General features: G+C 38.7%; 5 protein-coding genes across 8 annotated transcripts; 3 read left to right on the forward strand and 2 right to left on the reverse strand.

Moving 5' to 3' along the window:
- Positions 1–495: 495 nt before the first annotated feature.
- On the forward strand, positions 496–3,837 carry hypk (huntingtin interacting protein K). Its single transcript, XM_058629472.1, has 4 exons — positions 496–691; positions 1,345–1,400; positions 1,511–1,562; positions 3,629–3,837. Exons 1-4 carry the CDS (start codon positions 530–532, stop codon positions 3,722–3,724), a joined length of 366 nt encoding a protein of 121 aa, XP_058485455.1. The 5' UTR covers positions 496–529; the 3' UTR covers positions 3,725–3,837.
- Positions 3,838–3,879: 42 nt separating this feature from the next.
- Positions 3,880–7,202, reverse strand: mfap1 (microfibril associated protein 1). The gene is made up of 8 exons (XM_058629470.1): positions 7,007–7,202; positions 6,176–6,392; positions 5,945–6,083; positions 5,668–5,855; positions 5,282–5,551; positions 5,015–5,174; positions 4,705–4,794; positions 3,880–4,407 (listed from the first exon to the last, which is right to left on the reverse strand). Exons 1-8 carry the CDS (start codon positions 7,086–7,088, stop codon positions 4,228–4,230), a joined length of 1,326 nt encoding a protein of 441 aa, XP_058485453.1. The 5' UTR covers positions 7,089–7,202; the 3' UTR covers positions 3,880–4,227.
- Positions 7,203–8,126: 924 nt separating this feature from the next.
- On the reverse strand, positions 8,127–9,630 carry hddc3 (HD domain containing 3). Its single transcript, XM_058629471.1, has 4 exons — positions 9,491–9,630; positions 9,289–9,344; positions 8,968–9,208; positions 8,127–8,485 (listed from the first exon to the last, which is right to left on the reverse strand). The coding sequence occupies exons 1-4, from the start codon at positions 9,600–9,602 to the stop codon at positions 8,355–8,357; spliced, it is 540 nt and encodes a 179-aa protein (XP_058485454.1). The 5' UTR covers positions 9,603–9,630; the 3' UTR covers positions 8,127–8,354.
- Positions 9,545–17,755, forward strand: vps33b (VPS33B late endosome and lysosome associated). 2 transcript variants are annotated; one of them, XM_058629469.1, is made up of 24 exons: positions 9,545–9,686; positions 9,986–10,104; positions 11,270–11,350; positions 11,436–11,497; positions 11,583–11,632; positions 12,558–12,625; positions 12,725–12,770; positions 12,862–12,956; positions 13,205–13,309; positions 13,407–13,497; positions 13,582–13,659; positions 13,962–14,032; positions 14,112–14,198; positions 14,280–14,370; positions 14,456–14,530; positions 14,640–14,704; positions 14,786–14,840; positions 14,935–14,981; positions 15,970–16,102; positions 16,227–16,300; positions 16,417–16,518; positions 16,613–16,688; positions 16,942–17,061; positions 17,249–17,755. In XM_058629469.1, the coding sequence occupies exons 2-24, from the start codon at positions 10,009–10,011 to the stop codon at positions 17,341–17,343; spliced, it is 1,863 nt and encodes a 620-aa protein (XP_058485452.1). In that variant the 5' UTR covers positions 9,545–9,686; positions 9,986–10,008; the 3' UTR covers positions 17,344–17,755. The 2 variants fall into 2 exon arrangements, with proteins under 2 accessions (XP_058485452.1, XP_058485451.1); XM_058629468.1 differs by lacking the exon at positions 9,545–9,686 and adding an exon at positions 9,745–9,885.
- A 395-nt stretch (positions 17,756–18,150) lies between these two features.
- Positions 18,151–26,490, forward strand: prc1b (protein regulator of cytokinesis 1b). 3 transcript variants are annotated; one of them, XM_058630421.1, is made up of 15 exons: positions 18,151–18,307; positions 18,523–18,655; positions 19,451–19,573; positions 20,179–20,412; positions 21,073–21,243; positions 21,664–21,813; positions 23,184–23,331; positions 23,410–23,546; positions 23,702–23,797; positions 23,904–24,050; positions 24,138–24,251; positions 24,349–24,462; positions 24,896–25,075; positions 25,204–25,238; positions 25,810–26,490. In XM_058630421.1, exons 1-15 carry the CDS (start codon positions 18,297–18,299, stop codon positions 25,856–25,858), a joined length of 1,842 nt encoding a protein of 613 aa, XP_058486404.1. In that variant the 5' UTR covers positions 18,151–18,296; the 3' UTR covers positions 25,859–26,490. The 3 variants fall into 3 exon arrangements, with proteins under 3 accessions (XP_058486404.1, XP_058486405.1, XP_058486406.1); XM_058630422.1 differs by lacking the exon at positions 25,204–25,238; XM_058630423.1 differs by lacking the exon at positions 25,204–25,238 and having other exon boundaries at positions 24,896–24,991.
- Positions 26,491–26,815: the final 325 nt, after the last annotated feature.

Raw genomic sequence — 26,815 nt, forward strand, 5'->3', positions numbered from 1 at the left:
CAATAGGTTCATTTGTGGGCACATTTCAACAGCATGAAGATTTGATTTAAATCCAGTTGTAGAAATCATATTAAGATCATTTGTCTGAGAGCTGATTAATTTATGACAAAGACTTTATGTTAACATAGATCCCTCTATAAGACCACGTGCCTCATCCCTGTCATTTGTTTTATAAAAAAACACAGACTTCACTTGTAAAATAATATCTTTATAATAGTGGTAAATAAATACCTGTAATCACAATTTAGTAGACATTGTAAGAAGCTACTAGGAAAGAAGTTTCCTATAATAGCTTATAGACTCATGTAAAGTAACGACTAATACATTTGAATAAAGCTCAAGTAAATATCAAGTAAAAGCAGTGTGTGTGACTTTCTATCACGGACGTAGTGATATTAAAGCAGAATCCTTGAAGAATGTGGATAGACTGTTTAAATTCCCTTTCACATCCGGTGCTACCCAGTTTACCCTCCGACGATTGATTGAATCGTCCGCTATTGTTCCGGCCTTCTTTCGAACTGGAGTAAACATGGCGGCTGAGGGAGACGTCGACTTGGACCTGGAAGCCGAGGAAAACTGCACCGGGAAACCGGCAGAGAAGCCCCGGAAACATGACAGCGGAGCCGCGGACCTGGAGAGAGTCACTGACTATGCGGAGGAGAAGGAAATATCCAGCTCGGATTTAGAAACGGTGAGAGCTTCGGGCTAACGCTAGCCGGGGAGCATGCGGCCACTCCTGCCGTCACTGTCTGCTCGTCATCCCTGACACCGACCCACGTGAAGAGTTCAACTCTACTTACTGATGTTATAAATGACCTCGTTATCTTGAATTTATTTAATACTTGCTAAAAGGCGGTTAACGTTTGCCTAGTAATTGCGTGATAAAGAATTAGCTCAGTGGCTAATTAACTCGCTAAACCTCATATAGATTTTATTTCCATACATATATTGATAGATAGATGAATCGATTAATCTCTCTCTAATTCTTTCTCTGTATACATAATTATGAATTGGTCGAGGATCGACATTTTCATTCATTAACGTTATAATATACTGTCCATAATTCTAAACACCATGAGATGATGACCTTTCACATTTGAGTTGCTATATTATTAGATACTATACAATATTAATCATCATGTCTCTGTTACAGAGCTAAAACTTTTCCATTGATCTGCTCACTGAAAATTCAGGTTAATTATTAGATCTGTCTTGATAGTGTATACTCAGATCTGAGATCTGAAAACAATGTAATGCTGCAGTGTGTATTTACTCTGAGACAAGTAAATGTTCTTGAAACCTAGAAAAATAAATTAAATACTAATAACATTTCTCTTCTTTCAGGCTATGTCAGTGATTGGCGACAGAAGGTCACGAGAACAAAAAGCCAAACAAGAAAGGTGACATCATCTCTGCCTTTACACATCTAACAGAAACGGCATCAACTCCCTGATTCTTCTTCTTGGATGTAAAGATTTAAAATATTTGTCTTGTTTTTTAATGCTTTCAGAGAAAAAGAGTTGGCCAAAGTCACCATCAAGAAAGAGGATGTAGAACTAATTGTAAGTTTATTACTCAGTTTCTGTTTTTATGTTTTCTTGGGCCTATACGTGGCCAAAAGTGTATGGACACCAGGACATTTCATACTGAATGAAAATCATAGGTTTTAATCTCCAGCTTCGAAAGCCTCCACGCCAGAAGGTTTTTGATTACCGTACTATATTCATTACCTGACAGATGCCTCAATGTATCTGCAGGTGTTTTTAAATTAAATTAAATTAAATTAAATTAAATTAAATTAAATTAAATTAAATTAACTATACCTTAACTATACTATACACCTATAAATTCAAGGTGTCTGTGGCATTGAAGGATGCTGATGAGTCTCTATTTCTGAGTGTCACTTTTGTTAAAAAAAAATATCTCACTTAAGTTTATTGATTACAGACGTTCAAATCTGTGAATATCTTTCTAACTTAATAATATAATAAACTTTTTTATAGCACTTTTCTTGACATATGCTACAAAATGCTGAAAAGTCCATCCATCTATCTTCTACCGCTTTATCCTCCACATGAGGGTCGTGGGTGGCGCTGTGCCAAGCTGACATAGGGCAATAGGCGGGGTACACCCTGGACAGATCACCAGTCCATCACATGGCCACATATAGAGACAAACAACCATTCACTCTCATAATCACACTCGCAATCAATTTAGAGTGTCCTATTTGCCAAATCCCCAAATCTGCATGTTTTTGGACTGTGGGAAGAACGCAGAGGAAACACATGCACACACAGGGAGAACATGCAAACTTCATGCTGAAAGGCCCTTGTTCCGAGCGGATTGCGAACCTGTTTCTTCTTGCTGCAAAGGCAAGAGTGTTTAACAGTCCAATCAAGCCAAATTAAATATTCCAAGGCCCGGTAAAGCAAGGAAATAAACAAGTCCAACAGTTACAGTCCAACACAATAAGCACAGAGGAGTGGTGGGGGACAGAAAGAGGGGAGAGGAGACAGGGACACAACAAATCAACATAAATATCAAACGATACAAGAAGTTAAAATTGGAGAAAACAAAAGAAAGAGGGCTTTGGAGCTGCCACAGGAAATCTCCCCTGCTTTTTAGATATGTCGGCACATACAAGAGCAGCTGGTCACCACACCTGGAGTGTGTGGCTTCAAGAGCTCTGTGGTGCCAGGCCACACAGGTGCCAGGTCATTGAGACATATAGAAAGCAAGTAATAAGATCTTAAAATGAATCTTAAAATAGACAGGGAGCCAATGTATAAAGGCCAGAATAGGAGTGACGTTTTGGCCAACAAAATGCAAGGAACAGGATTTTGAACAACCTGTAATTGTCGGAGAGCCGACTGATTGAGACCAATTTAAAGGGAATTACCGTAGTTGAGTTGCGACCTAATGGAGTCTTGAATTGCCCTCTCAAAGTCTTTCAAGCGAAGGTACGAAAAGGGGCCTCACACTAAGATTCCTTACAGAAAGGCACTGTTGTAATCAGGTCAGGTTGTCCAAATAAAATAATTTTGTTTTCCTTTTTGTTAAGGCTTAAGAAGTTTATTAATAAAGTTAAGAACTCCATCCATGTCTGTATGTCTCTCTCTGTCATCTACAAAAAGATTGAAGGTGATGTATTTAAAAATAGACCAAGTGGAGCAGGTACAGTGAGAAAAGGATAATAGGATTTGAACCAATTAAGGGCTGTGCCCCGATGCCCACACACAAGGCAAGACTAAAGAATCTACTCTATCAAAGGCTTTACTTTAGTTAAGCACTGCTGCAGCTCGTCTGGTCATAGGTTTAGATTTTAGCATTTGTATGTGAATGTAGGTACAAGTACATTTTTTACTGCATTTTTAACACTGAAGTGTATTCATTGTGGATCAACAGTGTAATAATAAATGGTCTTTAAAAAGTGCCAGACATTTAACTTCCCTTGAATTTCTCTGATGCAAATGTTAATTTACCTTTAGGACGGAGGGTCATCTTTTTACATTTCACACAAATAATTAATGAATAGTTAAAACTAATTTGTATTTTCTGAATCGGGTTGCTGATGTTATCATTTACCATTTGTCATAGTAATAGCTTAAATTCTTTTGATGCTTTGCAGATGTCAGAGATGGAGATTTCGAGGGTTGTAGCAGAGCGCAGTCTGCGGGAACACATGGGGAATGTGGTCGAGGCTCTGGTGGCTCTCACCAATTGAACAGCTTTTTCAAAAAAATGGACTCTTTCAATTCTTTCTTTATTGCGGTTGAACTGTGGCTTCTCCCCATTTTTTCTTTTTTTTTTTAAATAAAGCTTGATATTTGGCCCACATTTCTCTACCTGTGAATTAAATCATGGAATCTCTGGAAAATGTTATAAAAATGAAAATACAGATTTTATTTGCAAACAAATCAAGTGACAATACCTGTACTTTAACAAAAGTAGATATTAAGAAGAAAATCAACACAAATCTGCGACATTTTATATTTACAAATGGTGTTTGTCTCAAACTCAACAAGCCTGGGGTGATGTGGCTCAAAAACCTGAATTACATATCAAGTTATTTTACATCCACAAACCAAAAAACTAGCTGAACTTTTGTGCACCCTTTAGGTAGATGTGCAGGAAGAGACGCTACATCCTTGAAATCAGGAGGGTGCAGCTAAGTTTCAATAGTCTCTAAAGCTGCAGCATTGGCCCGATAAAATCAGTTTCACATTCTTATGTCTTCCGCTTCTTCACTGTGGGCCGGTCAAACACATCCCTCACTCCTGCCGCCTTCTGCTTAAAGAACTTGCTGTTCTGAGCACTCTCCTGGGCCCAGGCTGAATCAAACGATGTGGTGTCCTGGTCCACCAGGTGGGTGTACTTGGTGCGACCAGACCTACCAAAGTTTTTCACCTTAAGGGAAAATATAAAGTCAAATCAGAGTTGTACATGTATACTTACTTTTGTTTAGCTTTGTTAGTTTTTTCCCCTTAATTTCTTTAACAAAGTGTAAATGTGGAAACTGTATAGCGAAACCCATAACCTTTCTCCCCCACTACTTTAAATAAACATGTTTAATAGAGTTTGACAATCACATGCCTAGGTTGTGAATGTGTAACTTGACTGCAACCACATTCTGTTGATCAGTATGGGGATATAACGTACAACTTGCAATACAACAGATGGATGATCAGTAAAAAAGCAACTGACCTGCATGACTTTGGGTAAGATGGTTTTGTTGAAGTGATCCTCCAGAGTAGGTGCGCTGAAATCTCTCTTGTAAACGTCATCCTCTTCGTCCTGTAACAGAAACCAAGTGTTCACATGAGTCAGAGGCTTGCTGTACATAGCACTTCCAACTGAAGCAATTTTTAGATATTCAATCATGGAGTAGCCATGAATACAAGTTTATTGACGGATCATCGAGGAGAACCAGTTGAAAGATGAAATCTGTTTGTGAATCATAAGGCTATAGATAAAACTGAAACCGCGGTAATCATTCACCTAAGCATTAACTTACCATGAAGAAGGCTCCTCTGTGGTAGTACTTCTGGAGGAACTTGTATTTGCCTTTGGAGGCTTTGTTGGTGATAAGTTTGCCACTATTGCGCAACTCAGCCCTACGCTCCTCCTCTGTCAAGTTGTGGAATCTCTCAATTTCACTCTTCTCCTTCTCCATGCTGAGGGCAAACACCACACATTAGCAAACACAGTGACAACTGCAACACTACTGAAAGGTACTAGATTCACAGAGTAATTTAATACAGTCAAATAAATGTTTACTCACGCTTCTCTGGCCTCTCTGTCTCTCTTGATGCGCTTCAGCTCTCGCACTTTCCAGGCTTCATATTCTTCCTCCTCGTTCTCTCCATCCGTGTCCAGAGCTTCCAGTGCAGCCTGTGAACGCCTGTTCTCCTCAAACTCCTTCTTAGCCTCCTCCTCCACGATCTTGAGTGTGTAGCGTCGTCGCTCTTCAGCTTGCTTCTTGGCCTCGGCCTCCAGCTCTCTTTGCTTCAGCTCCTCTGCTTCACGCTCTGCCACGGTGATTCTGTCCTTTCTATGAAACGGAAAAGAAACTTACTACTATTCACCGATGGTTTTGTTTTTACTATGCTTTGCAAGAAAAAAACTCACAAAAAACCCCAACAAATTGGAAATAGTTTTAATACATACTTGCGAATGAAGACCGGCTTGAGTCGTGGCTCTGCTTCATCCTCGCTGTCTGTGTACTCTTCATATTCCGACTCAGACTCTGACTCCGCCCCTGACTTCCCTTCCTCCTCCACCTCCATGACCTCCATATCCTCATTTTTTCGTTCTACTGCACGCTGTCGCATCATTGATCGTCTTCTCTCAATTTCCTGCATAGAAGGACAAACTGTTAAAATTACTATATTTTTGATAATAGGATGTAAAAATAAAACAGCACTTAAACAACAAAGATCACAACCTCATCGTCTACTTCTTCCTCTTCCTCCTCTTCTTCCTCACTACTCTCTTCACGCTCTGGGTGCCATGTGCCTTCATCGGAGTCCTCGCTGCTCTCAGCAACAACTTCAGGTTCTACAATTTGCCTGTGTCTTGCAAGTCTGAGTAGAAGGAAATGTGAATAGGAAGAGGTCAAAATAGAATTTTAGCAACAAAAAATTGCGTGAATCATATTTTAAGAGTGGTGTGATACCTTTCCTCCACATCCTCAGACACGCGGTTGAGCAAACGCTTTAAACGTGGGTCAGATACATCTTCTTCCTCCAGCTCCACCTCTTGCTCCATTTCTTTTCCTTTCTTTGGAAACTGGAAATCCTCTTCTTCTTCATCTGATGACTCCATTGGTGCATAGTCAGGACGTTTACCTGACACATACCTCTTCACCTTGACCTTCTCCATGGAGAGCTCCCCTGGAAAATGAAGAGACATGAGTTATACAATGGATTTTCACTATTTCACACAAATCATTAAAATATCCTATTCACTGTGTTCAAAGTGTAACTGAGAAACCAATTAACGCAATTTGGCAACAGCTAGTTACGAGCTCTTTCTTTTTCTTTCTGGAAATGCTGAAGAAAAATGTATATAGAAAACAAAAAGAGAAATATCCAAGCCATTGAGTTCTAAGTTTTGAATTAAATTCATTCAACAACAATCATCATCACCATAATCTGTTGTTTAGCCCATATTAAACACAATATACAAATTAGTTAAATTTAAATAATCGAAGAAAAAAAAAAACATTTAGCCATTGTTGCAAACAAAATCGTTTCTCCTTGTAGGAGAATGTAGGTATTTTTTCCTCCTTGACATTACAGTAAATTGCGGATTCGGAAAAAAACAACCAATTTAATAACATCACTAAGTAATTCATGGTGTAGCTACCACTGTCCCACACTTCAATAACGGGTTATAGACTACATTATTAAATATTAGAGAGAAATTATTAATAAAACGTTAGCTACAGCGCTACTAGCTGCTAGCTTAGCACACGGTTGGTCGCCTGCTAAAGGTTCTGTCTTACCTTTCTCATTCCGGACCGGGACGGCCCCAGCCGTGGACTGGATCGGCGGCAGCTTCATGTTGACGGCTTCGTGACTAGACATGATTGTCTGGTCGACGACACCAGCTGAATAAAAATAAAAACGAGTATTTTTATGTACACAAGGCAGATGCTTAGCGACTCTTCAGCGAAACGGAAGCTTATCAGAAAACGTAAAGGGACAGGAAGAGGATTTGTTCCGACCAGACACAATAAATGGTTCCGCCCATCGATCTTCTAATTTTCTTCTTGACCTAAGGCAGCTTGCGTCCGTTATGTTGCGAAGTCACCTTCCGGAGTTAGGAAACTCCTAATATCCCTGCTCCTCCAATAACGTTTAGCAACCACTTTCTGTGCTGTTGCCTGTGCTAGACCTTCCTTTCCTATCACAGTTGCCACGGCATCTCAGACCAGTGACAAATAATGGCGGTGTGCGTCTCCATTCATTTTCAGTGGGTTATAATAAACATTATTATTATTTGACATTAAAATATCATGCATTCATATGGCTGCACTTTCTTTTCAAGGATTCCCTCGTACTCCACTCTGGAAAACAGATGCATATTATATTAGAATAAATAAAGATTTTGATATGAGAAATATGTGGTCTTTATTTTGTAGCAATTAGATCACAGCATCCCAGACGTTAGAGGAGTCCTTTCACAAACTATAACAAGGTATTTGTACACTAGCAAGAATGTGGCACAACATCAAAGTAAACAATAACTTTGGTAATTGAAAAATAAACAAATATTTTAACTCAATGAATTATCAATTATCAAGTAACCATAATCTCAATACTGGTCATAAATAAATGTTATAACCATTTTGGCCAAAACTGAGAGGCCATTTGTTTTTTCAAATAAACATTTAGAATTAAAATATGCCATGTTTTAACACATTAATTTACAAATATTTTATTTTGATAATTTCTTCATAGAATTAATAATAGTAGTTACAATGGAATAATTCCTACTCTTGCCTTTGCAGGTACAAGGCCCAGGTTTTTGACATGGTTGGGGTCACAGGCCTTTCTGCATGGAGTTTTCACGTGACCCTCGTGTGGAGGATAAAGCAGTAGAAGATGAATGAATGAACTCAATTTTGCCAAAGGATACTGCAAGTCTGCTTTTTAATTTTTAAGTACATAAAGATCAAAATGTGCGTGCAAACCTTATAGACCATACCAACCAAAATAATACATTGCAAAAAAAATTATACAAAAACAGCAAATAAAACATTATATAAAATATAATTTATTTGTGTCTATATATATTTGAGTTAATCAAAACTGAAGTAGTCTGTTATGCACTGTTTTGTGATGAAGTTGTCAGAGCTGGACTCCTCTCTGTCTGAACAGCTCCTCCAGCTTCTCCTCCAAAGCCGAGTTGGTTCCTTTCAGGCCTTTCACCACCTCTGAAGCCCACACAAAGTACTCCTGGGCCCGCTCAGCTGTCCAGCCTCACACACACACAAACACACAGTGGATAGTAAGTACACCGAGTAAAACTGATATGTACATTTTCATTATGAGTGAACTTACAGATAGTAATTTACTTTATTTCCCTTCTGTCTTAATCTTGTTACAATACAGACTGAACTCATAACTTTGACATTCTCGTGTTTTCACTGTAAAATAAACTGCATTAAATGTTGCAAATACAATGAAATACAAAAACATAACTTGAATTACAAATTCTCAAATCAGTCCTAAACTCTCATTGAAAATAATCACTTTTCAAAGTGACTAAGAATTGAAATGACACATTTGAGAAGCATGTCTGGAAGTATTGTTTAAAAGAAATGTCAACATATATATATTGTCAAAAATAATTGCAATTGTAAAATATACATTTACAATACGTTAAAAATGAATACAATTGCTATACATGCTTCAGGTACAGCATGATAGCAGTGAAAGAGACATAGACATAGGTGCTGACCAACAGGAGTGCAGCGGTTCAGGTCCCTCAGGTTGTACAGCTTATCAGCCAGTTTGACCAGTTTGGCCTGGTGGCTGCAATGCGGTGCGTGTTCCACCTGTTGGCGCTTTCTCTCCTGTTTGGGCAGACGTTTGTCATCGGTCACCTCCTCAACAATTCGAGCTACAGTTGGGCCAAACGTGTGTTCAAGCTCTGCAGGAGAGGTGTCTGTGTCCTCTACTGTGTCATGAAGAAGAGCAGCCTGCAGAGTCAGACAACAGAAAGTTATTCAGTGGAACTTGACATTGTTAAGTTGATGGTAAATTACTGATATCCACGCACTTGTAAAACCTCAATGTCTGTGACCCCTCCTTCATGGCTTAGGATTCGTGCAACACCTTAAATGTAAACACACACATAAATAAAAGCAAGTATCTGCAACATGAAAGTCATCACTGTGTTTAGCCCCAAACAAAAAATTACTTGTTGTTTCCGTCAGATTTACGCAGCATATGAAGGCACCAAAGAGTGACAATGTACGAACCGATAGGGTGATTAATGTATGGTGTTCCGTCAACATCTTTGCGTCGCTGGTTGCGATGTTTCTCTGCGGCAAAATTAACCGTCTCTACCAACAAAAGTGCGTCCGAGCTCATGGTAGAAAACTACTTGCAGCGATGGATCGGTCTATCGAAAGTTCAACAGTCCGTTTTCTTTAGTGTCCGGGTGGAAATCACTGGGTATGTGGATCACTTCCGTTTCATTAGTTATGAAAGCAAGTGTCTGTTAATATGATCCGGATGCCTTCATTTATGTGTTTAGCAGGGTAACAAATATTCGCTGTTTAGCTCCTGTCATTAGTTGACATTTTTGGAAGATTATTTCCACATCAGTGTCTACACTTTGACGCCAATCGCTGAGAATTCGTGTGATGTGAAGGTGTGTTTTTAGCCTACTAGCTAACCGAGCTATTCAGTCAGCCACATCACAGATGTGTGAACAGTAACTTTACGTGATTGTGTTTGATTATTTTGTGTAGAGTGTCCGTCGTCCTGTCCCATCATGGCTCACAGTGCCAGGAGAGACTCTCCTAAGCTGCCCGACTTTTCTCTGCTGAAGCGGTTAGCCAAAGATCAGCTCGTCTACCTGCTGGAGCAGGTGAGATTAAGTCAATTACTTGATGACTTACTCCATTACGTTTCACATTTTCATTGTAGAAAAACTTTGAATGTAATACTGCTGATATTATATGGTCTTGGGCTTCAACTAACTTGTTTTCATCTATTTGTTGCTCGGTCAAATAAAGTGTTAGTATGTTCTATTTTATCTCTCCTTAACATATTTATTCCTGTTTTTAACGATAGACAGACATTATTGATCCCAGTTTCAGCAACGTGGTTTCAGACTGTGTGCAACTCTTAAAATAGAAGAAATAGAAGAAATGAGATACATACAAAAAATACATGTAAACTGAGGAATATGTAAAATATTAAATACAAAGAAGGAAAAAATATTACACTAAAGTGTTAAAATGTAAGGGTACACACAGCAGCTATACAGAGAATAAAGAATAGTGACTTTAACCATGAATATGTAGATAGATAGATACTTTATTCATCTCACAGAGAAATTCACAGTTCAGCAGCTCAAAGAATATGTTACAAAATAGAAAAATAAGAGGCATGCAAAGTACAGTCTAAATATAATATGAAATATAAAAAAAATGTATAAAAAGATAATGTGCAAATGTGAAGTTTGTGCACATTATAAAGGTGCAGAGGGGATTTCTATATTAAGTTATGTGTTAAGTTAGTGTCCAGATTGCTCTCTGTCAGAGTAGATGTGTCTTAAGGTTAAGGTTAAGGTAACTTTATTAATCTCCATGGGGAAAATACAATCCTCTACTAGGATCTTTCCTCAAACTAGGACTGAGCCACTGAGCAGTGCCTGGGGTTGAACTTGAACATGGAGAGAACTGGCAAACTTGACACAACAAGGACATGCGCTCCAAGGATGTATTGCAGTAAACACAAAATATTTTCTATACTGGGTCTTGTGGCGTCGAAGCTGTAAGAGCCTGTTTGAGAAGGAGCTTCACTGTCTTGTCTTTTGTGTGGTAAAGATGATGCTCCAGGTTGTTGACACAGTTTGAGTGTCCTTTCCACCACATCTTCAAATGTCTCATGTTTGCAGCCAGTAACGGGGCCAAATGTTCTTATCAGGTTGTTCAGTCTGACTCTGATGCTTCTCCCACAGCAGCTGTGTTTGCTTTTGGATATATTATTCTACTTTACTCAAGTATCTTATCCTCTGTGACACACAGCTACCAGGTAAGAAGGACCTCTTCATTGAGGCAGACTTGATGAGCCAGCTGGATCGTATCGCTAATGTGTCTACATTAAAGGTGAGTTCCTTATTAGGTAATTCTCACTGCTTTAATTTTGGAATTTTTGGAATTTTGAAAAAACATTTTGTCCTTTTTGTTTCAGCAACATGAAGTCGACAAACTATATAAAGTGGAGTACAAACCTATTGTCAGCACCTCAGATCAGTGAGCCATGCATCCTTATTAGTTTTCATTTTACACACACATACACACTATAACTGTCTGACACTGTGACATTACTCTCTTCTAGGCTCTGTTTTCTGATCCGGCCAAGAATAAAAACTGTGAAATGGATATGTGGTAAGTAGAGTTTGATATTCTTTTTTTTTTTTTCTTTATGGACTTTCATTTATAGCTTAATGATGTCATAATAGGTAATAATTATGTTATAATTATTTCATTTAACAGAGCTGGTAAGAAAATTAAATTAAATTTAATTAAACAAGGTGAATTTGAATATAAATGCTGATGTCATCATCAGCTGTTCTATGATCATAGCTTTTTGCCCTTGGTTTAATGTTAGTGTCTTTCTTTATAGTTTTTTTTCTGCCTAACATTTATATTATCTACATGCACTGAAGTTAACTCACAGATAAGTACAGACTTCTTTCTAGAAAGTGAATCCCTGAAAAACCCAAAATGTCAGTGATAGTAACAGGTTTATCTTATTGAACCTCAGTAACCATTTCTGGTATCAGTGTTGAGTGTTGTAAATGTGATAAAACTGATTCCAGATTAATAATCTTATTCATTTATTCTGTGATTGCACAGTTCCTACTGTAAATCAAAATTCTGGATCTCAATTTGGCAGATTCAGGTATAAAACATATTGTTTGATAGCACAATAATTGACCATTTTAAAAATTCAAGTCATCTCATTTCACTTTAAAACAGTTTTGATGCCGCTGTGACAATAAAATGTTTGTACTGTTTGTGTTTCCAAATGTGTCTGGAGAATATCCACTTCTATCATTCCAGACGTCTGATGATATTATACGATTATATGTTTATAATAATAATGTACTTGCTAAATCATCCTACATCATCTCATCCCTACTGGTTGTTCTTGGGTACTTTTCTAAACATTTGGCAGTGTGTTGGTGACATTGGTACTAACTTACATTTTGTGTGGTATTGGAAAGACCTTTCCAAGTATTAGATTTGTTAGTGAATCTTGCATTAGAAATGTCAAGTGTATATCATGCTATTGTCCTTCTTGTTCTAGATGTGGCCAACGCCGACAAAGCAGCAGGAAGATTTAGAAGATACAAGATAATCTTCACCCCTCAAAAGGTATTTCTGCTTCCACTTTTTTGTTCACACTGGTGCTTTAAGGTGCTCTGAATAATGTTTTTTTTAACATTTACCTGCCGCCCATTCTGTGTTGTCCAGTTCTATGCCTGTGAGTCGGTGCTGGAGGAGCAGGGTTTATTTGGTGGTGAGTGTCCTCGCCTGTTCATGTCTCATTTTTGTAGCAATGATTAGTGATAATGAAAGAGAGCATTAAATGTATTGTTGCCCTTCCACAGATGTGACCACAGATGAATGGGCGTTTTACCTCCTTCCACTTGATGATGATATCATCAGCATGGAGCTGCCAGAATTCTTTCGAGACAACTTCCTGGTAATGTCTGGGTCTGAGAAAGAGCTGAAACAATTAGTTTATTAGTTATTTGTGTACACCATCTCTTGCACAGTGTCAACTGGGATTGGTTCCAGCTCCTAGTTATTGATAAATCAACCACTCTTTTTAACACTAACGACAGTTTGAATCACTGTACAAAACTACTGTTTTTAATTATTATGTCTTGATTTGTAGCTTGCAGTTCCCAAAAAAATATAAAACTATGTACATGAAACCTCTTTCTTCAGGCAGGGGACCAGCGCTGGGTTAGAACAGCAGGCAGCACTCTGCACCTTCTTCACTCTATTTATGGCCCATTTTCAAAGATTTATGGGATTGGAAGATGTTCCAAGGTGCAGTACAATTAGACACCAAATACTATCAAGGCATCTAAAGATAATGTTTCTCCTGCTCTTAACTGTTGTTAATTCTGTCTCTGTCTGGTACCAGATGGTATACGAGTCTTGGAGGGAGCAGGTGGAAGAGGAAGAAACAAAAGCTCGTCAGTCTGAAATAGGAAACGTTTTTCTTATCGATAGAGGTAAGCATGTGTCATTTTCCTAGCACACACTGAGTTGTGTCCCTTTTTTTTTTTTTATCCTAACATCATTTTTGTGTTTCACAGATGTGGACTTTGTTACTCCTCTGTGCTCACAAGTCGTCTATGAAGGACTCGTGGATGATATATTCAAAATCAAGTGTGGTGGGTATCAATGTTAACAAACATTTTCAATATGATCAATTGTGTCCCAAGAACTACTCCTGACCACATTTATAAACTGTTACATAGCATAAATGAGTCAGGGTGAAATTAATTGAGCTCACATGTCCTGGTTTTGATTTAGGAAAATCTCAAATTCTTTTGTTCAGGTGAAAGCTGATTATGGCATGTAAGACACTTAGGTCTGGTTTCTAAACATTCTCTCTTCATAGAAGAATGCGTGGCTCAGAAATACTAGGTACTTTGTGTCAATTTGTGATCACATATCCTCATTTGCTCTGCAGGATGTGTGGGGTTTGGAACTGATGCCACCTCAGACAAAAATGTGAAAGTCATGTTGAACTCCCAGGATAAGGTAAAGCTTACAGTGGAGTCGAAAACCTCTCTCGCTATGCTCTATGTTGATATAAATGTCCCTATGACCTCATTTATAGGTCTTCAACGAAATCAGAAATGAGCACTTCTCTAATGTCTTTGGCTTACTCAGCCAGAAAGCCAGGAATCTGCAAACTGCATATGATGTGAGTAAAATGTTCATTAGCCTCATCAGTCTGGGTAATCAAGGCAACTGAGCTAAGTGACTTGTGTTTTGATCTCTACAGAAGCGTCGGGGGATGGACATAAAGCAGATGAAGACGTTTGTCTCAGAGGAACTGAAGGGGTTAAAACAGGAGCACCGGCTACTCAGTCTACGTGAGTGTTGTGTGTCAGAGCGAGTGTGACGTATTTCAAATAATATTTGCAAAGCTGCTTCACTGAAGAACACCTTCTCTCTCAGACATCAGCGCTAGTGAAACCATCATGAAGAAGAAAACAAAGCAGGATTTCCAGGAGATGTTGAAGACAGAACACTGTAAGATCACATTCAGGTCTCAGTCAAAAGACTTTATAACACATGATGTGTTTAGTCATGTTGTTTTTTGTGAACGTATTGTAACTTGACTCCTTGCTTTCTTTTCTAGCTTTACTTGAGGGATTTGAAATCCGTGAATGTATTTCTTTTATAGAGGAGCACATCATCAGACTGGTACATTTGACCTGAACATGTAAAGTAGTATATATATAATTATAATGAAGTTGTGGAAACTCAATTATTCCTTTTTGATAGGTCTCCATGATAGAAAGTCTGAGGCTCCTTTGTCTTCTCTCCATCACAGAAAACGGTTAGTTGTCTTTTTATATACAGTATGATTCAAGATATGGAATGAAATTATCCTTGTGTCGTATTAATAACTGTGTGATGGCATGTTCTCATAGGACTCCTGCCAAAAGATTACCGGTCATTAAAAGCACAGTTTCTACAGGTGAGGCCTGACGTGTGAATGAAAAACAATAATGCAGGTGTTGCTGACTAATGTTTCCATATCTTTAAAGCCATAAACAGCAGATAATTGGACAGTCAAGCTCTTACATAAATATATTTATCATTGTAGAAATCTGACAATTATGACAAAACTACAATATGTCCTGCTGAAGTTTTTCTGAATATTTCTCAGATTTGGTATTTTTATCCTTAGCACTAGGGTAAGCTGTTCTGTGTTTGTTTGTTACCTAAGAATTCAAATCAGAAGTGCGATGCTGACATCAGTTCATGATATAGCCAAAGAAAAACACTTTTTGTAGCACAATAAAAAACTACATTTTGGGTGTGTGGTTACTTGCTTGATGAATTAGTAAGATACAGTCTCAGAATCTAATCTCTGTTTGAATGTGAGGACAAATGGGAAAACAACTGATGCTTTTTTCCCCAGTGTTCTTGTTGACCTCCTTTTGAGACTGTAAGGTAATAAGGAAATTCAGGGAAGTACCCCAAGTGCTCGCAAGAACTCATAAAGTGAATCACCTACAGTTGAAAATAGTTCTCATAATTTACAATAGTTACTTTACAAAAGTTACAATAAAGCAGCCTGTGGCCAAGTGGAAAGGGAACTTGGCTTCTAAACGGAAGGTTGCCGGTTCAAGTCCCCACCAGGTCGAAAGGGCTGGGTTACCCCTGAGCAAGGTACCCAACCCCCATTGCTCCCCAGGCACTACTCAGTGTGGCAGCCCACTGCTCCTAATTCTAGGATGAGTCAAATGCAGAGAATAATTTCCCCTAAGGGGATTAATAAAGATAAATTATTTAATTAAATGACAACAATTTCCACCAATGAGGAAAAAATAGAATATGACTGTATATTTCAAAACTAAATGAACCGTTGAAAGTGTTAAATATGCCCTTGTGTTTTAGTGGACCACAGTTAAGGAGCCAGTGACCGCATGTATAACTTTGTTTCTGCTTGACATCATCAGAGCTATGGAGTGGAACACCTGCTCACATTCGCCAATCTAAAGCAGTTGGGGCTCCTGGTGGAGCAGCAGCCAGGAGAAACCCTGACTGCCATGGAGAGCAAAGTGGGCAAACTGGTAAACGACAAAACTGCAGGTGAAACAGGCTTTTTCTCCTGCTCACAATCTCTGTAACTCTTGCTGTATAGGATTAATTATTTAATTTTTCTTATTATTTAATTTTTCTTATTATTAATCAATACAATTCTTTCCTCTTCCAGGAAAGCTGACTGATGCCTTTTCCTCCCTGGCAAAGAAGAGCAATTTTAGAGCCCTGAGCCGGAAGCTAAACCTGGTAAACTATCATTAACTTTACTAGTTTTGCTCTTAAAGACTCTTAAATCATGGTTGTTTGCCTTTAACACGTTGGAAATGTAAATTAGCAACTGGATGATCATATGTTTGGTAAAGGTGCCCAAATCGGATGAAGAATACAACCTGCGTGTCCCTCCAGATATGGCTTACATCTTCAGTGGTGCCTATGTCCCTTTGAGTTGCAAACTGATTGAGCAGGTGAGTAAATCAGCAGGTTTGTGAACTGTTTGTTTTGAGGGTTTTTCAATGAGAAACCACAATCCAACATATTCCTTAATGGGCTGTTGTGCAGGTGTTGGAGCGAGATGGCTGGTCGGGGCTTGAAGAGGTCACAAGGCTGCTGAATGGACATGAATTTTCTGTCACAGGTTTGCTCATAAGGAGATACATATGTAAAAGAAATTAAATAAATGATATGAAGTTAAGGTAGAGGTTTCAGTCAGGGCTAAGTAGAATTAATAATACTAATACATATTTCTAATAAAAGCTCAAAGTATTAGAGGAACCTGATTTCCTCAGCTGGATTTCCATTTTAGGGAGACTGTTTCTTTGTCACTTGTTTTTTCAAATGACATGACCAATGAAATAATGAGTGCGATGTGGGGTTTTCTCTATCACCAGGCAACAATGGAGCTGATTTAAGAGCAAATAATGATGCTCCTCGCATCGTCGTGGTCATGTTCCTCGGTGGCTGCACTTTCTCCGAGATCTCAGCCCTGCGTTTCCTTGGCAAAGAGAAAGGTAAGCATGATCGATGTAACAGCAATATCTTTTCCCTTTGTTTCTTCTAGTATGTACCAGGCATTCCGCTAAATGCTATATTCAATGTTTTTTCTCCCAACATACCTGTTGCTTTGAGACAGAAAGATCAGAAAGAAAATGGGAAAGGAATAGTTTTAATTAACACAGTTTTCTTCTTTACTTTTAGGTTATAAATTCATTGTGGTGACAACTGCCATTACAAACAGTTCAAGGCTACTCGAAGCTTTGCTTGAAAACCACACGAGGCCTGTCAACACTTGATGATGGACAGCAACCTGACGCATTCCTGCAGACATTCATCATGCATTCCATCCAGCTCTGGAATTACAAATGGAAAATGTTAATTTCTTATTTGCTCTTGTTGTCAAATGGACTGAAAATATGTGTAAAGGAAAAAGTAAATGTTTTTAATAGAGTTTGAAGGATTTCCTTCACAACACAAATTAATGATCAATGAGTTCAACAGCAGGTTCCAATTCCTGCTAATGTCCAGCAACATTACAGGGTCATTCAGGGGGAGTGGGCCAATATTCCACAGACCACAATCTCAACTATGAAGAAACTGTGAGGTCAGTGGTAGCCATACCAGATACTGACACCCATTATCTGCTCCCCCTAAAGAAGTCTTATATGAAGCTTTAATTCAATGCCTAATAAAGGTGTTAAAGATGAACTACACATTTAAGCGTGACCTTTTTGTGACCAGTCCAAAGCACACCTGGGCAATAATCATGCTCTTAAATCAGCATCTTCATGTCTCACCTTCCAGGTGGATGGATGGATTATTGTAGTAAAGATGAAGCGCTCACTAATACAGATTTTAATAATTTGTCAACCAACCAAATAAATACTTACATGTTTGCATGTAAGCAAAATTACATTTGACTTAAATTCATGGAAAATGGGAGCATAAACAAAACGGTTGGATAATTCTTTTGTTGTTTTTTTTATTCAACCACGGTTACAACGCCTCGCTCGCAGTCAGTCGGTTGCAGTTTGGGGAGCGTCTGACGTCACACGGCGAATCAACGAGCGTCAGCCCATGCAGCCAATCAGAGAGCAGAGTGCGCGTGTTTTGAATCGTGAACAAACTGTGCTCTGTGAAGTGTGAAAGCAGCAGGCGTCGCCTCGCAGCTCGTCTCTCTGACAGGTTTCGGTGGGTTTTTTGACCCTAAGCTTTACACGAGGAACGCAACAGAATCTGGAATTTAACGATGAGAAAGAGGTATGTTAAAATAGTTTTTTCCTGTGACCAATGACAATGTGCAATATGTGAGAGCAGCTATTAGCTGAACTAAGCTGTTAGCGAAACTAACGCGGTCATTAGTTAGCTCAGAGTAACCTGTCTCCATAGTGTTTAGTTTGAATGTTACCTGCTAGTTGGTCAGCAATACAACTTAAAGATGAACGAACTGATCATGCTGATCCCTGCCCCTATAGCGAGGTGCTCGCAGCGGAGTCTGTGTCGTGCCTGAATAAAGCGCTGTGCCATTTGAAGGACATTTGGGAGGAGATCGGTATCCCGGAGGAGCAGCGACTCCAGAGAACCAATGTCGTCAAAAACCACATCAAGGTGAGACACCTGTTGACGGCCAGAGGGCAAATAATGTAAAACGCAGCTCAGTATTTGTGAATCTCTTGAATGTATTTGTGAGAACGGACTCAAATAGAACAATTTCACTGTTCTTATCCTGACTATCAGACCATCACTATACCTAGATTGGTCAAATGAAATCTGGAGTGAAAGCTGTGCTGAACACATTTTCAGATGAAACGTGTGAATTAGGACCGAAACGGGTTTAGACGGGTTTAAACGTTACCCACAGTGGGGTGGGGTGGAGGTTAAGAATATAACAGGTTCTATGTGTGAAAATGAGCTTTAACGTCATTAGTCCTAATAGTGTGCTGGTCTTTGTTCTGAAGAGTATACTTTGTCATGAGATTTAAACCACTGAGCAATTATTAAGTTAGCTTGACTCACTTGTTTTGACCTTACATGAATATTCAACATACATGTTGTAATAGTGACAGTTTCCACTCAGAGTCAAAATACATGCCGATTTTGGTTTGGTTAAAGTGAAGCACGTATGTATTTGTGTTCTATCATAATAATGCAATAGTGAAGGCCGGATACCACTCTTTCTTGTCTGATAGTGATACAAACATACTAACTCTGAGTATTTATTGAAATCTGATACAGTATTTACCATTTTTGTTAAAACATTGTGTACGATAATGATGGTGCAGGTCTCCCTTTACTGCATGTCATCTATGTACCGACCATATTTACTTTTACCCGGTATCCAAACAAAATGATTTTGACCAGTATCTAAACAATTCCACTACATTCCATTTATTTATCCACCAGAACTTACTTGAAATGATGGTCAAGGAGGAGGAGTCTCTGAAGAAGAGGATCGTAAGCAGCATTCAGATATGCAGGACAGAAATGGAAAAACTTTGCCTGGAACTTCAACATCCTGTGTTTCAGGTGACAACATCTGAGTAACTGTGGGTTTTTTTTTCTTTTCTACCTTAAGCTGGGGACACACTACAACATTTTTTGCCCATTATTCACAGTTGGGCAGTGTCTGCACCACGCAGAACTGTGGACAGGCGGCATGGCTAGTTGGCACAGAAATCTGTTGGTGTGTGAGGGGTAAAGACTTGAATCGGCAAGTGTGTGAGGGTAACAGACACAACCCAACCTCAATCCTAGTCAATCAAACGTTTGAAATTTTTTGAGCCGACTCTGGACACAATCAGGTTGTGTATACTGATTACCGGCCCAACTGCAAACACATTCACAACACAACTGCCAACAGTCAATGAAAAAGAGTAAGTGGGACACTGTCGCTTTTTTCGTAGACATGGTCACTCTTGTGGGAGTTTGATGTGTTAATTTGGCTTTTGTTGGCAGTTGTTTGTGATCCCTCATCAGGCGCTACCCAGTCAGTGATACCCAGTTTTTCAAAATCTGCTGAAACCTCCAAGTCTTTTCAAAATTGATAACGACTCATGTAATGTGTCCCCCAGCTTTTCATACTATTACTAAACTGCTAATATATGTGTTTTCTAAATTATATATATATTAAGGAAGAGGAAGGTATCAGCATGCTCCAGCAAGAGAAGAACATCCGCACTCAGGTGGAGGCACTGGCGAAGGAGAGGGCTCGTAGGATGCAGCAGCTGAAGGATCTGCTGGAGCAGGACCAGGACCTGTGTGACATCCTGTGCTCTATGCCGTATGGCATTGCTCCAGACTCTGTGCCCTCTCCGGAACAACTGGAGAACTTCCACCAGCACATTAACAACCAGAGCACAGAGAAGGTGGGATATTGTTTTACATCTACATGAAAAGTTATTTTGAGTGCATGAATACAGAAGCTTCATTTCTTCCAGGAACACATGTTGCACTACAGTTGGCAAAGAGGGTCAGAAACATTTTTGTCCAACACAATACCTGCCTGTTTCACACTAACACAACCAATCATTTCTCTCTTTATTTACTGCGTCTTTCATTCTTAGCTGCAAGTCTTACAAACTACCTTACTTGAGCTTTTTATGGGATTCAGATCAGACACAATATAGTGAAACATGTTTTTGTATCATCTGCATATCTCTGATCGTCATGTTTTGACTGAGAGAGGTATTATATGGCCCTCTAAACCAAGTAAATATGAAAGCCTTTCTTTGGTTGTCCTTTTTGAGTGTTTACATCTAATTTTAAAGACATAATGTAGTTTGTATTTCCACCTAGAACTTTAGAAATTAGTTTTTTAGGAAGCTGTTGTGTGTAACATCATCCTCTAATTAAAATATTTAGCCAGTTGGACAATAAATAACATAATTTCACACCTCATAATTTGCTTTTTTATATCAATGCTTAGCCAGGATTATGTTGTTGGGTTGAAAATGTTACATAGACTTGAATTGTCCATAGTGTAATTCTGTCCTTGACCAAATGATATGCCACTTTCCTGTTTTTAGGCAAAGCGGTACGCTGAGTTCATGGACCTCAAAAAGCAGATCACCTTGCACATGGAAGAGCTGGACCACATTCCTGAGACAAGTTTTGAGAAAGATGTGGTCTGTGAAGATGAGGACTCTTTCTGTCTTTCCAGGGACAATATAACAGCACTAAAATTGCTCCTTTGTCAGGTAAGAGTAACATAGTATCTACAGAAAGTGCTTATATAAACAGTTTAGTCTGACTTGGGTGATAATATTTATTAATGAATATATTTTGTTTTTAAATATTGTAGTTTCAGTCCTTTTCCCCAACCTGTGTAAAATATATAACAGTTACTTATTCATTTATTTAGTGCTGTTTATCCTGGTCATGATACAATATATTACTAGGAATAATCTATTAATACTGCTTGGTAAATAAAATCTTAGATTTTATTTAGTGAATCCTGCAGTAGCCCTCATTACATCTGAGCCTTCAACCTTTTAAGGATATAATTAAAGATAAATGTGTATCCAGGTCTGTTACCACATTAGTTGAAGGTATGATTTTAAAACCAGTGGACCCTAAGATGGCGATCAACTAATTGATACCACTTATTGGTCCTGCAGCTGGATGAGCGCAAGGTAGAGAATCAGGCAAAGTGTGAGACTCACCGAGAGAAGATCCAGCAGCTGTGGGACCGTCTGCAGGTTCCCCAGGAGGAGAGGAGTGTCTTCAATGAACACATGGTCATGTCCAAGAAGAGGAACCTGGAGGCAGTGAGAATATTTCCTTATAATTTTCCTTTCTTCCATCAGTGAAGTTATATCTTTGGTGCAATTTTTCTGTCAGGATTACTAAAAAACTATAAAACTGAATTCTAGGGATGTCCCGATACAACTTTTTCACTTCCGATACAATACCGATATTGCGGCCTTGAGTATTGGGCGATACCGATATTGATCCGATATGATATCAGCACGAATCATACATACTTTAATTACTTATTTTGTAGTGTGGAATTTTAGAATAGGCTTGATCAAGTGATATTACTTAAACAGAGAACAATAGTCAGTAACAGTAGGTATGAGAAAAACTGACCCATTTATTAACCAATGGGTTACATACATTTGAACCAACATAAGAATATTCGATTTTTTTTGCCATGTTAATTTCATACAGTCTATGGTTAATTTCATCAGGAGGAAAGTACCAAGTGCTAATGGGGGGGGGTTTCACGGTAACAGCATGTCTTCAGAGAACACCCCCCTTGTTTTCACTATTTTGCATTAGCCCAACCCACACAGGGTGAATGACTCGTCCCACAGGTAAACCCGGAGCCTGATGACCGGCGCCGCAGACATACTGAGCTCCGTGTGTGGAGCTTAAGGACACATTTAAAACAGAAAGCTCTTGGCATGGCTGGTTTTTGGGGTATCATTAACAAACGGAGGCTGTTGACAGGTGGTGCTGGTTTATGAAATAATGTTGTTTTAGCAGCTCGCCTCAGGATGAGCTTGCATGGTGCTGACTCTGAAATAGCAGTAGCACACACACGCTGTTGTTGTGATCATGTGGATCCAACACAGAGCTCACGTGATCACAACAGGTGCTGCTGGATAGAAGTGCTAGAGTGGAATGGACTTCTTGTAGCAGCGCTTATATCAGAGATTTTAGAGACAGTCCGATATAATCCGATACTCGTTTTTTGGCTGATATCGGACCGATATCCTATATCAATATCGGATCGGGACATCCCTACTGAATTCAGGCACTGGTTAAGAATTCAGAATGCTTTTTCACTTCCCTAAACATGATGTGTTTTTGACATTTTCTTGAGTTTTTTAAGAAATAATGCAGTGTTTTCTTTCATGTCTAAATGAAAAAAAATCTTGCATATTTAGAGTTCAAATATACATGTACAATTTGGTGCAGATCCAGGTACTGATGCAAGGTTTATATTATACAAGTATTTTAGGTTGGTATTCAGTTTCAGTACATTTGTAGAGTTCATCAGAAGAGTTGGAAGAATATGTGAAAAAGAAGAGCCCTGATACAAAAATTAATGGTTGGTTAGAGCAAATGCATTTTAGCAAAGTTTGTAGTTTATTTTGTAATGTGGTTGCTATATTGCTTTTTTTGTCTATAGTTACAAGCAGAAGTTCAGCGTCTTGAAGAGCTCAAACTGCTAAACATCCGTAATGTCACAGACGCCATCCGCTCCGAGATTGCTGTGTTTTGGGAGAAGTGCTTCTTCAGCGTTGACCAGCGTCAGGCATTTGCACCATATTTTAGTGGTAAGTTTACTTGTTATAGTTACTCTAAGTAAAATGATCCTGAATTATGTAAAAGTGATGACACTTTGACTGTTTTAGAGGATTTTACTGAAGAGCTGTTGGTTCGGCATGATGCTGAGATCCAGCGCTTGAAGCAGCATTATGAGGACCACAAAGAGCTTTTTGATGGGGTTCATCAATGGGAAGAAAGCTGGAAACTCTTCCAAGAGCTAGAGGTGATTATACCAGAACAGTTTCACTTCAACATGCACACTTGTGGAAAAACCTTTCTTTTTCATTGCCTTCATGAATATATTTATATGGTTACATGTGTGCATTGAAGAAATTGCCATATTAATTTCGTAATGTGTACCTTTTTTCTCATTCTAAGAAAAAAGCCACTGATCCAACAAGATTCACAAACAGGGGAGGGAATCTTCTGAAAGAGGAGAAACAGAGGTCTGATTTGCATAAAAACCTGCCCAAGGTATGACAAAAGGTCACCATTTGTTTTGTTACAGTTCTTAAGCATTTGAATCTCACATGTATCATGTGTATGTTGTTGTTTGTTTTTGTTTTTTTTTGCAATTTAGCTTGAAAAGAAATTAAAGGCTCAGATTGATGCGTGGGAAAGTGAACAGAGTCGGGAGTTTCTAGTAAATGGCCAGAAGTTTCTGCAGTATGTGGAGGAACAGTGGGAGCTCCACCGGATAGAGAAAGAAAGGGAGAAGCAAGAAAGGGTAAACAAATTGCTTCCTCGCATTTGCATTTACAGTATTCCAAACATTGACTGAGAGAAAATTCTTCTCTTCACATGCTCTAAACAGCATCTCAAGAAGAGCAAACAGACAGAGGAGGATATGCTGTACGGAACAGCAGTACGGACCCCAACAAAACGCAGATTGCTGGGCACACCTACACCGAATAAATCAAGAAAGCTGGTACATTTGATACCTAACTTTTCCTGTTAGTGTGCAAACTCACATCTGTGATCTCTGTACGTCGGCACTAAATCTCTCCCTCTGTCTGTCTCTTCAGTTTAATTCGACTTCCAGCATGTCTAGTGCCACCTCTAACAGCACCATGCGCTCTGCCTATGGTGGGACTATCTGTCGTTCACCTGTGCCCCGCCCACCACTCTCTGCAAACAAGGTTGGTTTCACTCAACAGTTGTTAACGCATCAAACCTAAAGAAAAAGCAATGGGTGATGGGGATTTTGCAAACCTACAAATTCTAATCAGCCATTTATGTGAATCAAATAGGGAAATATTTAGTTAGGTGGACACAAATTCACTTTTTTCTAAACCTAAATACATATAAAACCTCAATGTTTTTTTTCCCCTATGCATATGTACAAAAACCTTTTGACGTGTACAGTGTGTGTGAAACTTTTACTATGTTTGTTTGTTGTGCTACACTTACTTTAATTCATCATCTTATTCTAATGATTTGGGCATGCTGAGGGTATTAGGGATTGTTCCTTCCTCCATTCATCTCTAAATTGAGATTGATGGATTGAGCTGCAAAAAGGAATTGGTAAAAAAATGTTTTCCTGATTTCTTTGTCCCACTGTTTATCACCCAGTGTCCAGCTCCACGGACACCAGGATCTGGTAAACCCCCCCACCCACGACTACAGGGCTGTAACAAGGAGAATGAGGCCCAGTTGAAGGGAACCCCAGTGAGTGGTGTATTGCTGACTCCCGCTAGTCCACAGCGTAACTTGAGCATGGCCTCTGTTGCTAGCACATATTCAGAATTTGTGGTAATTACACTTTTTTTCTCACATCAATTTTTTCCCCCATTTTTTTTCCTCATTGCTGTTCAATAGCAGATTTTTTGCAGATATTTGTAATGACATACAAATGCTAATGATGTAAATTTATGTTTTAGAGGGACTTGGTCAACACTGAGTCTGTTCAGTCAAGGTGTGTTTTGAGTTCTAAAACCCTGAAGTGTTGCTTATTAATCTCTTCTCTGCATGCCTCTAATAAAAGGATAGATTTCCCTTAAAGAGAGAACGGGATGTTTAGCCTTGGGTAGACGGGGATACCCAGCTTTTGTCCAGATGCGTTTTTAAGATACCCTTGCCACTGTTGGAGCTTGTATGCCTCAGATAAATCAGGAGTTGAGAGCATTGCACACTCGCTATGTCCAAATACATCGTGTTAAAAATTGTACAAATGCAGTAGAAATTGTTACTTACAAATTGACAAAGAAGTTCATGAGAACGTGACTACATTGATAGCAGGATGCTAATAATCTGATTATAATCACCTTAGTATCAGTCACCTGATTGGTCAGAGTTGAAAATCTTATCAGTCTGTCAGTTTGTGTGTGTCTCCTCACTAATTCATACTAACTTGATACCACAGTGTGTCATTTAATCATGATCAGACATACAGATTCAAGATACACACTTGTTTGTTGATGGTCCGTTTCCTTCTCCATGTTGTCTCTTCCATGTATGAGTTTAAAATGTCACTTCTGCTTCCACAGCGAGACCTGTCCAAGGCCTCTAACACCAAGATCCAGCACGGCATCATGAATTCTACGACTACCAACCATTGACCTCTGCACCCTGAGGGTGACTGATTGCAACAGCTAAAGTATCATAGTCCTTCCAATGAATGAATTGTGATCTGTTAAAATGGCTCACTACCCTACACTGCTATCGACTATAATCTGTAAATGAAGGTAATAATAAGTATTAAGTCATTGATGAACAAGGGACAAGGAATTAGTTGTCAACCACTGAATCTTTGTCAGGTCTGTCACTGTCTCCAAGTGGAATAATCTGTGTGAATGTTAAACTAATACTAACTTGGCTCTAATTTTTCTTTTTCTATGTAAATCTCTCTTTGTATCTTGTGCTGCACATTTTTACAATGTAAAAGAAACATGAGTAGCTTTCAAAAGTTATGCAATCTGGGGTTACAGGCTTAATGTATTACGAGTACCTTGCACTTTTTTATAAAAAAAAAAAATAGAAAATATATTGCAGCTTATCTTGTAATTTTACACTCACATTGTTTCTTCCTAACTTTTTTTATATATGTGTGTGTATATATTTCATGTTGTTATGCCTCTTTATGTAAACTCAACTGACAATGAAATATATAAAGATGTGCGATACTCCTTCACTTCCTCCCTTTGTAAAGTAAAAAGAAAAATGTCCAATTGGTCTTTGTTATTTTGCACCAAGTCCCACAGTGACTGAGTCAGTCTCAGCCTACATTCAGACTATTATGTTTTTGTTTTAAAATGAAAATGTTCTGCATCCAGACGAGTGTTTTAGCTCTATACAATATCACAAGACTGTACAGGTTTACTTGCCATGCACATAGTGGTGTAAGTTATTTTTTTTAATTATTATTCTTGGGTATCAATGGCAGTTTTGTTGTAACTGATATGAGCACATTAGGAAGCTAATGCAGGAAAAAAATTGTATTGTTTCCTTTAGTTTTCATTAATGCCCAACTAGATTAATATACTGCCTCAGAAC

The sequence above is a fragment of the Solea solea genome, chromosome 5 (genome assembly GCF_958295425.1).
Source record: "Solea solea chromosome 5, fSolSol10.1, whole genome shotgun sequence".
In the NCBI taxonomy this organism is placed as follows: Eukaryota; Metazoa; Chordata; class Actinopteri; order Pleuronectiformes; family Soleidae; genus Solea; species Solea solea.